At 39.9% G+C, this 9,284-nt stretch overlaps 1 protein-coding gene across 1 annotated transcript; it reads left to right on the forward strand.

The window, feature by feature from the left end:
- The first annotated feature begins 418 nt into the window (after positions 1 to 418).
- ahsg2 (alpha-2-HS-glycoprotein 2) lies at positions 419 to 5,615 on the forward strand. The gene is made up of 7 exons (XM_066680250.1): positions 419 to 643; positions 1,439 to 1,549; positions 1,916 to 2,000; positions 2,568 to 2,725; positions 3,092 to 3,196; positions 3,297 to 3,368; positions 4,284 to 5,615. The coding sequence occupies exons 1-7, from the start codon at positions 419 to 421 to the stop codon at positions 4,695 to 4,697; spliced, it is 1,170 nt and encodes a 389-aa protein (XP_066536347.1). The 3' UTR covers positions 4,698 to 5,615.
- The last annotated feature ends 3,669 nt before the right edge of the window (positions 5,616 to 9,284 follow it).

The raw sequence follows: 9,284 nt of genomic DNA on the forward strand, positions 1-9,284 counted from the left end.
ACCTGGACTTTAAAACACCTTTAAATGTACATTTGCACCCGTGTTGTACCTTTGTTTTTCTGAGAATGTGCTGAAGAGCTATTAAAGAAACACTAGTAAAATTTTAAGAACGTAACAAGGATATTAAAGAGACACTACAGGGTTGTTAAAGTGACATTTCCTTTTATTTTCTTTAACTGCTGTGGTGATTTCTCTCACTTTCTCAGTGCAATATGGAAGAAAAACATTTTCAGACACTTGATTTCAGTTAAAATCTTTTCAGAGAATAAAAGCACCCTGAAAAGTCCTCATCCAGCCAGAGCCGCCCACGCACTTTGCTCAGCGCTGCTGTTTACAGTGCATGCAAGGGTAAAGTGCATGGGTTTAAAAGCCTGGACCTGCACACAACTGGGCAAAGTGGGGCAAGAGTAGGTCTATGATGAAGAAGCTTCAGGAGATGTTCGCTGTTCTGGGGTTCCTGGCATTCCTGGCGTTTCCAAGTTCGGACACCCAGTTGCTGTCCCAGGGCGTAGTGCTGCCACGCTGCGACTCCCCAGAAGCTCAAGTGGCTGCTAACACAGCTCTTGATTACATCAATGGTCAGCAAACACATGGCTACAAGTACACTCTCAACCAAATCGAGGACATCAAGATCTCCGCCAGGGTACGATGGGAGCACTGGAGAACTGATGGAGAGCAGCTTGAGAAAAGTCAGAGAACAGCTAGAGGAATGTTAGAGAATAGCTAAAGGAGATTTAGCTAATACGCAGAGTAATAAGCATAAAAACAGAATAATCTTGGAAAATAACTAAAGTTAGATGTTAGAGGAAAAATTACAAGAACAATTAGAGCATGAGAAATGATCAAGATCAGTTGGCGCAAAGCTAAAGAACTGCTAGAGAAAGGCTTAAGAACACAGTGGAAAGGACAGCAAGAATATTTATGTGTAACTATTTTGTTAACTATGTGTTCGTAAATTATGATGTTTATGTGATGTGTCGGTTGTGTTTATGGTTGTAAAACAAACAAACAACCAAACAAAATATTCTGCATAACAAAGGTCAGCTTTAAAAATGATTTTAGCATAGCCAGAATTGCAATTTCTTATTAATTTATTAAAATTTACTTTTTTGTTTATTGTTTTATGCTGTGTAATACAACCATAACCCATATTTTAACCCAGTCTTATATTTTAGGTGTTGACTAAAATTATTAGTATTGTTATTAAATTGTTGGAAATTTGGGTTGTGTTGCTGCTGCACAGCTCCAGAGCCATAGAGTCCTGGGTTTGACCTTGAGTTTGGTGTGTTCGTAGATCAACCAATCAGAAACCACCAAACAACCATGTGTAGTGGCATCACAACCACAAAAAAAATTCCTTTTTTGTGTCTGATGGTATCCCTGGTTGTCTGTCTGCTTATATCGCTCTCTCTTTCTCTGTCTGTCTGTCTGCCTGCAGCCTGATGGGACTGAAATCTATGTGATGGAGCTAGAGTTCCTGGAGACTAAGTGCCATGTCTTAGACCCGACCCCTGCTGCCCTGTGTCCTGTCAGACCTAAACCTGAAACTGTATGATGCTTTATATCCAATATTTTCCCTCTCATTCTTTCACTAACCTTTACGCCTGTGTTATTTAATGAATTTTATTATTGTTATGTAGGGTGACCAGATCTGAGATGGTGAAAAAGAGGAACCAAACGGAGTAGGGGAGGGCGGGACTAGTTTGTGAACGAAACTCTATGTAAACTCTAGAAAAACAAAATCGAAAAACAAAGAACAAAAAACAAAGACGTTTGTGAAATTCCGCCCGGACATTTTTTTAAGTCTAAAAAAGAGGACATGTCCGGGTAAAAGAGGACGTCTGGTCACCCTATGTTATATTTTAGCGTGTTCAGTAAAGTGTCGTGTCTCGTTTTTCTCTCTCTCTGGTCTCAGGCGATAGAGGCTGACTGTGACGTTGCTCTCTCTAAAAGCGGAGGTGTGCTGAGTGTCATAGCCTTCAAGTGTAAAACGGAAACAGGTAAAGCACTGTCAGAGAGTCAGATTTAAGTAACAATTGGGCTAAAATTCAGATTAACCTGCTAGAACCCAAATGGAGTGCATCAGCAAGAGATTTAAAGGCTTGGAAAGTTTGCCTCAACTTTTGAACTAATATGGTGATGCAGTTAAAGCTAATCTGAACATATAAGCATCATGCTAACTGCAAAGTACATAACCTTCCATTGTTTGTTAGCTTCATTAGCCTCTTAGCTCCAGAGCAAATCTAAAGAAGTAAATGGCACACACCAACATGTCTTGGCTGAACCTCTACATTTGTAGAACCTCTATCCACTGTGGCTTCTACATTACACTGACACCTTGTGGCCTGGATGGAGATTCTGTACTGAACTCATTTTTAAACATGGCAACCTCTGTGCAGAGGACCCTCTTTAGAAAAGCATAAACATTGTTTCTGTCTGAAACTGTCTGATGCTCTTTTAAAATGTTTAAAAACAATTATAATTGTGGGTCTAGATCTTTTTTTAAATGGCTGCGGGTGGGTTTACTCTGTGTTTTAAATGTATTGAAATTGTTTTGTTTTGAACAGAAACCCCTGATTTCCCGTGTGTGGGATGCCCATACCTCATCCCCTTCAGTAACCCTGATGGAGCTCAGTTAGTTAAAGCCTCGCTGGACACTTTCAACAAAGACCCCACCCTTAATTCTGTGTTCACGCTTCTTGAGGTTGGCAGAGTGTCCGCTCAGGTAAGAAAATATATGTATGGTTAGGATTTTAAACCTTAAATTATCTACCAACATCAACAAAACGAGACAGAGGAACCAACCAATCAACTTCATGTTTGATTAAGAACAGCCAATTTGATTGTTGATGTGAATGGTATTTTTATTGGTATTATATTATTGGTATTATCCAGTTGCAGTCCCATAGGTGTGATAGCAGAGACAATCACTAACGCATTACTAGCTTTGACGTTTATGACCTGAAGTGAAGGAATAACACCATGTTACAGTAATTTATGTTAAAGTTAAGAAGGTTTTTACAATCTCATTTAAAAGGTAGCAGCTTTTGGTTGACGTTAATGTGATTCACTCACTTTTAAATGCTTACAGGTCGTATCTGGTGGGCACAGAATTGTCGCTGAGTATGCCATCATTGAGACGAACTGCACGACTCCTAATGACGTCACCTGTGTCCCGCTCAACCACACTGTCGCTGTAAGAGCACGGCATGTTAAATATCTTCGCTATGATCTGAAATGTTGTGAGAATTTTATTTATTTCGTTTTTTTCGTTCCTTTTTTCTTCGCTTTCCCAGCGTCAAGGCTTCTGTCATGCTGAAGGAGTTGGTCTCTTAACAACAGTCAATTGTAAACTTTTCGTCCCTGAGGTAATGCTCACTTTCAACTTCTATACACTTGTTCTCAGTCTGATTTGACTGTGTTTCTCAGGTTAGCGCACATTGGATCTGATGCAGATCATTCTAGGACTTTTTTGTTTGGGATAAAAGAAAAAATATTTTCAGAACTTAACAGGAAATTAACAGTAGGGATGTAATGGCTCTTACTCTGCTTTTTTTTATTACAATTTGGTAAATCTGGTCCTGGTTCTGGAAGCAGGTTCTTGTTTAGTCGCTACAGACGCCCAGCACCAACTCTCCATCTGTAAAATCTCCATCTGCAGCAGAGATCACACTTGTTTTTATCAGACTCACGACGGCAGCTCGTAAAGTTACGCCGCGGTCTTTTGAAGACGAAAAAATCCAGTGAGAGCTGGACGTTGCAACAAGGAAGGAACAAACTCTACTGATCTGACAACAACACTATATACACTATGAGTAAACACCGTTTAACGTTACCGCTGCCGTTGTTATTGTTTACAAAGCCCGCTGTTCCCCTTAGAGACGACACCCGATACATTTCAGGGGGGCGCTGTGGGAGTGGAAAACCAACCAGGGACCAACAGAGAGTCCATTAGAGTCCGGTAGAGACCATGCAGTAGCAATGTGCCATTAAATATACTGGTGGATATAAGCACAACATACACTATCCTCCTCCCACACTTGTTATTTAACTCTACGTTGCGCATTTTCAGTTTAACCCATTTTCATTGCATATTTGTATGTTAGCTTGTACCTCACCCACTCATATACTCACAATGCAGAGTCCTTGTCTTGTTCTTAATTTAAGTCCTTGTTTTTATGTCTTTTTTTTCACATTTGAAAACATGATGAACAGGTGAATAGAAAATGCTCCAAATGCCTGCCATTGTGTTTCTGTTCTGAAAATAATTTTCCTGTTTTCAGATTCCTTTGGTGGATGTGAATGCCAACCTCAGTGACCCTCTAATTCCTCTAGCTCCTCCAGCTCCTCCAGTTCTCCATGCTCACAAAGCAGGTCCTGGATTCTCACCCGATATCCATGGCCTGAATCACCACAAAATGACCACCCTTCATGACCCCTTCGCTAGTGGCCTGCTCCCTGTTGAGTCTGCGGAGTCCCTGGAAGCCCCTGTGGGAGAACCCATACCTGGCCCTGTGGGAGAACCCATACCTGGCCCTGTGGGAGAACCCATACCCGTTGTCCCCATCGACGAGAGTCAACCCCTCCCCATTGATGAGAGCAAACCCATCGTAAAGAGACAAGCTATTGTCCCAGCTCCGCCCCCCGGATTTCTACCCGTGCTGCCTCGCTGTCCTAGTGTGAAAGTCCACTTCTGATTCTCTCACACATCTTTAATGCCGCAATTTGGTTCAATCCAGATTTGGTTTGCATCCAATATCCCAGCTTCTTCCGTCTAAAGGCCTTTAAACAGTGACCAAAACTAATTATTTCAAGCATTGGTGGCCTCTTCAGTCCTAGGTTCACACATCTTAGTTTCCTGGGGTTGTTTGTATAGTTTAGTTCCAATTCTTCTACCTTGATTATTCATATTTGGACAGGTCAAACATCATTCAGATGTAAATAAATGAATACAAAGGAGGTAGCAGTCACCAGAGCTACACTTCTGCCTCACTGTCTCGGCAAAATAGATCCACATCTTTAAAACCTTCTTCAGTCTAAAGGCCTTTACACACATCGCACAAGAAATTTATTCAAGAGGTGTTTCGCACACTAAATGTAATTTTCGGAGCTGCAAAATTGCTAAATAATCTACTTTGGCTTTTGCAATATATCGCCACCAACATGAACTCACTGGCAAGACCAACCGAGAACACCCATTGGCTGCCAGCAATTAGAGCTCGTTTCCAAATGTCAGAAAGGTTAGTTTAACTCTACACATGTCCAACAACAGCTCAAGCAATGTTTCTTGTTCCTTATCTGCTTCACATTCAGCGTGAAACAGCCCTAGGCTCCAGTCCCAGTGGTCCTTGTGGTATTGTCCCGCTCCAGAAAGAGTTCTAACTTGTCAGCAGCGTTGGTAAATCAAACCTTTGACTTCGGAAAAGGGATGAAAACATGTTGGTTTGTGTTTGACCCTATGGCTGAAAAACTGTGTTGATTTCATCACTCAGTTTGGGGTTGTGTTTGTTTGTCCTGCATGCAATGGTGCTAAAGATTATGGTGCCTTCAGCCATGTATTAACTGGACCTTGTTAAAATAATAAAGGATCATCAATCTCTCACACTCTGGCTCTCACTTTGTCTTGCATCAGTTACAAAGCAAAACTACATTCTTAGATGCTCTAACTATTACCTCAGTGTCATTTCAGCACTGAGAAGTATCCTCATCTAAGCACATCATATAAGAGACACTTCAAAAAACTTCAGGAAGAAACTTTTTTTAAAAAAAATCCCTGGTCAAAAGACATTCTTCTGTTTTGAACAAGAAAATATGTTACACTAAGATGACCATGTTTTTATATTTTTTACAGGGCACAAGTGTGTGTTAAAATGGAGGCACATTTATTAATCTTACAGGACCTCCAGAGTAAGATAATCTTCAAATAAAACTTGTTTAAAAATATGTAAATATTAAAAAGCATTTGTGTTTTCATAAGGACTGAGAATTAAATCAGTTGCAATAAAAGTTCACTAGATCACCAGGTACTTTTCAGCAGCCTTCATTTGCCCAGGTAAAGTTACCTGAAGATTAGGTGTGTGTGTTAGATACAAAAATGCTGTTTTAACAGGACAGATGTGCAGTCTGATCTAATACAGATATTTACATCACGTTTGGACACTTAACATTTGTAATTTTAGTTAAAGCATCACCCAAGCTCCATGAGCTCATGTATCCTCTGTGGATATTTGCTATTATGAAGCAGCTGCACATGAAAACCAGTCTGACCTGTTGTGATACATGAGAAGAGACCGATAATGGAATGGAATAATAAATCCTGGACATATGTTACACAAAAAAAGCCCTAATCCAACTCCAGATTCAGTCCGATATTAAACACCAGAGGGGGCTGTTCCACAAAACAGGCCTTTATAGTTCAGCCAGTTAAGACATTAACTGACAGAATCCTTAACTCTGGGTTAAGTTTATGTAGCCAACTCAAATCCTGTTTTGTTGAACGGCTTACAGAACATTTATTCATTCATTCAGAGGGAGGGTAAAAAGACCAAGGCTGTTCACTGCCATCTACAGGCAGCTTGAAGTGCATGGTTAATTGCTGTTAATCCTGTGACCACACGATAAACATCAAGGTTAGCTGATGATTTACCAAATAAATGCACCAGTACACACACACACACACACACGTACACCTTTTATGCAAATATATGCAAAGCTTAAAACAATATCTAACTTGTTTGTGCCTATTTCCAGCACAGGGAATTAAAAGCAGTGGTTCCCAAAAACAAACGCCTCAGGCTCAAATTGTAGATATAAACCCTCCAAGTACAAAGACAAAATTCTAACCATTTTTATAAAGAGCCGTGAGCAGGCCTCATACACACCAGTGTTCCTGGAGTCCTCTTATAATTAGGACTACTTTTTTTCTATTTGTAATCTGCACAGAAAAGCTTGAGCAGCGCCTTGCAAGGCTAACGTCACCATGTTTTACAGAGGGATGCAAAAACAAAACTGTGGCCTATAGAGCAGTAGGAATTTATTCTCAGGAGAATATAAAATCAATAAATAATATTTTTGGACAGAAGAGTGGAGGGAACGTCCAGAGGGATACGATATACAATGATGGAAACACAACTGGGTTAAGAGACTCAGCCCAAAGTTTATTTAGTATAATTATAAACAAACTAAAGGTAATCCAGTTCATAGTCTTGCTCAAACAGCATCAGCCTTTAAACAGGGCCTTAAAAACAAAAAGGGTTATAAAATATTAACACTGAATTACAAGTGTACTCAACACTTCTGTTGAGTTCTGATGGACAGTTCAGATCTAATAAACAACTTTGTGGTTGTAAAACGTCTACAAAATTAAACGGCATCTCTTATTAACAGATTAACATTGGAATATTTGGCCATATTTCACTGACTTTCAAGTTACCATTAATAAATCGCTAGATAAATCTACATATTTTATTTAAAGTCCACCTTCAGTGTAAATCCACTGTTAGGCTTTGTTGGCATGCGTGTTTAATCTTGTTAGCATGTGGGGTGGTGGTTAATTTTAACAATGCTTAACTTTACTCCAGATTTATCCAAGTGATTACATATTTTAATATAAATTACATTTTAAATACCACCTAATAAAGAGTACTTAAGTGTTAAAGTGCACAGGCGCTTCTGTAGAGGACTAATTTTCCCTAAAAATAAAACATAGGCATATGAATTTATACAATCAGAAATAAATGTTGGTGACTTACCGTTACTCTGTAGTTGATAGCTACAAGGTTGTGGCCTGCGACCAGGTTGAAAGAGTTCTGCCTTTTCTGCTTGTTTAAGTGGCACCCAGTACTTATTAAATTGTCTTGTAGCCCCTTTTATTTCAGACAAAGTGGAGTAGATACATATTCAGAAAATGGATATGAAATCTCATCAAAGACACTGGGAATCTGCTTTTGAACATTCAGCTGTGCCCAAGTCTTGGGGTCTTTGCTTTGGTAAACCTGGATTGGACCCAAGCAAACTGGGGTCTTGCTTTTGAGGCTCAGGCCTTGGCATTTTGACTTGTGGGAGAAACAATGGAGGTTCAATCACGGAAATGTGATGAAGAGGAATTGACTGGAGACAAACTCTGAGGTAGGAACATAGAGGGCACTGGATTTGTTTTTCTTAAAGATGGAAGAGCTTGAAGGATTGGTCCAGCACTTTGTAGAGGTCTTACCCAGTCATATTCAGAACTATAGTCCCCTATGTTTGCAGGAGCACCAGGCATTGGATTATAGGGGTTCCCTAGATTGACCAGGGGTCTCAGATGTGGAGCCTTTTGCAAAGAGATAAGCACAGGTGGCACTTGACCAAGCCAGAGACGTTTCCCTGATTGGGGGGGGGGGGTTCAGTACCATCTGCTGTTGTGCAGCCTTTTGGATTTCATCTAGAAGTGGCAATGCTCCAGAACGTTGCTCATAGTTAACCACAGCTTCCATAGTAACAGACTGAGGTGTAGAACCACTGTGTGAGAAAGTGGGAGAATGTTTTTGAGGTCAAATTTCTGGTTGACCCATTTGGAGGTTCTGTGTTATACACAGGCAAACTAAAATGGCAGTGATTGTGATGATGGAAAGACATCGATGGTGGGCAACAGAAGGAGTACAATGCTGGTGATGAGCAGCTTTGTATACCCAAGTGGTTTAGGAAAACCTTGGTGAGCAGAACCTGCTTCTCTCAAGATATTAGAAGGATCAAATGCTTCAGAAGGAGCAGATGTGGGACAAAACACAGGCTTCTGTGGGTATTTGTGGAGAAGGCTTCTGTGGTTGAGCACAGACAGACCCAGGATGCAATTGTGAAGCAGTCTCATGAAAATTTGTTAACTAAAAGACACTAGAGGTTTCAATTGTTTGGGAAAATGAAGGCTTCTGTAGGTATTCAGAATCAGAATCTCTTTATTTCGCCAGGTATGTTAAACATACTAGGAATTTGTGTTGGTGACAGCAACACATGTATGACATGTAACACGTACACAGACTGTTAACAAACATAACTCTAAAAGAGGTACAATAAACAATAAATAGACTAAAGAATACAGTTAAGTACTAGAAAAAAAAGAGCGTTAAGACATAAATTAGACAACATAAAATATAAAATCTATACTGTACAGATATGAGTATGAATATAAATGTTTCCAAATATTCCTAAGGTAGGTTATATTATATATTGTTGTAGAAGTTACAGAAATAGAACTTCTGTACAGCTGTGCAAAATAGCATAGTGCAAGTGAGTAAAGTGTCCTGTTC

The sequence above is a fragment of the Hoplias malabaricus genome, chromosome 9 (assembly GCF_029633855.1).
Source record: "Hoplias malabaricus isolate fHopMal1 chromosome 9, fHopMal1.hap1, whole genome shotgun sequence".
NCBI classification, from domain to species: Eukaryota; Metazoa; Chordata; class Actinopteri; order Characiformes; family Erythrinidae; genus Hoplias; species Hoplias malabaricus.

What these genes read in the sequence shown, in the direction of transcription:
- ahsg2 (XM_066680250.1), top strand. Translation starts at nt 419, where the DNA reads ATGAAGAAGCTTCAGGAGATGTTCGCTGTTCTGGGGTTCCTGGCATTC. An exon ending in ACATCAAGATCTCCGCCAGG is followed by an intron (nt 644 to 1,438) that starts GTACGATGGGAG and finishes GTCTGCCTGCAG; the next exon opens with CCTGATGGGACTGAAATCTA. An exon ending in TCAGACCTAAACCTGAAACT is followed by an intron (nt 1,550 to 1,915) that starts GTATGATGCTTT and finishes CTCTGGTCTCAG; the next exon opens with GCGATAGAGGCTGACTGTGA.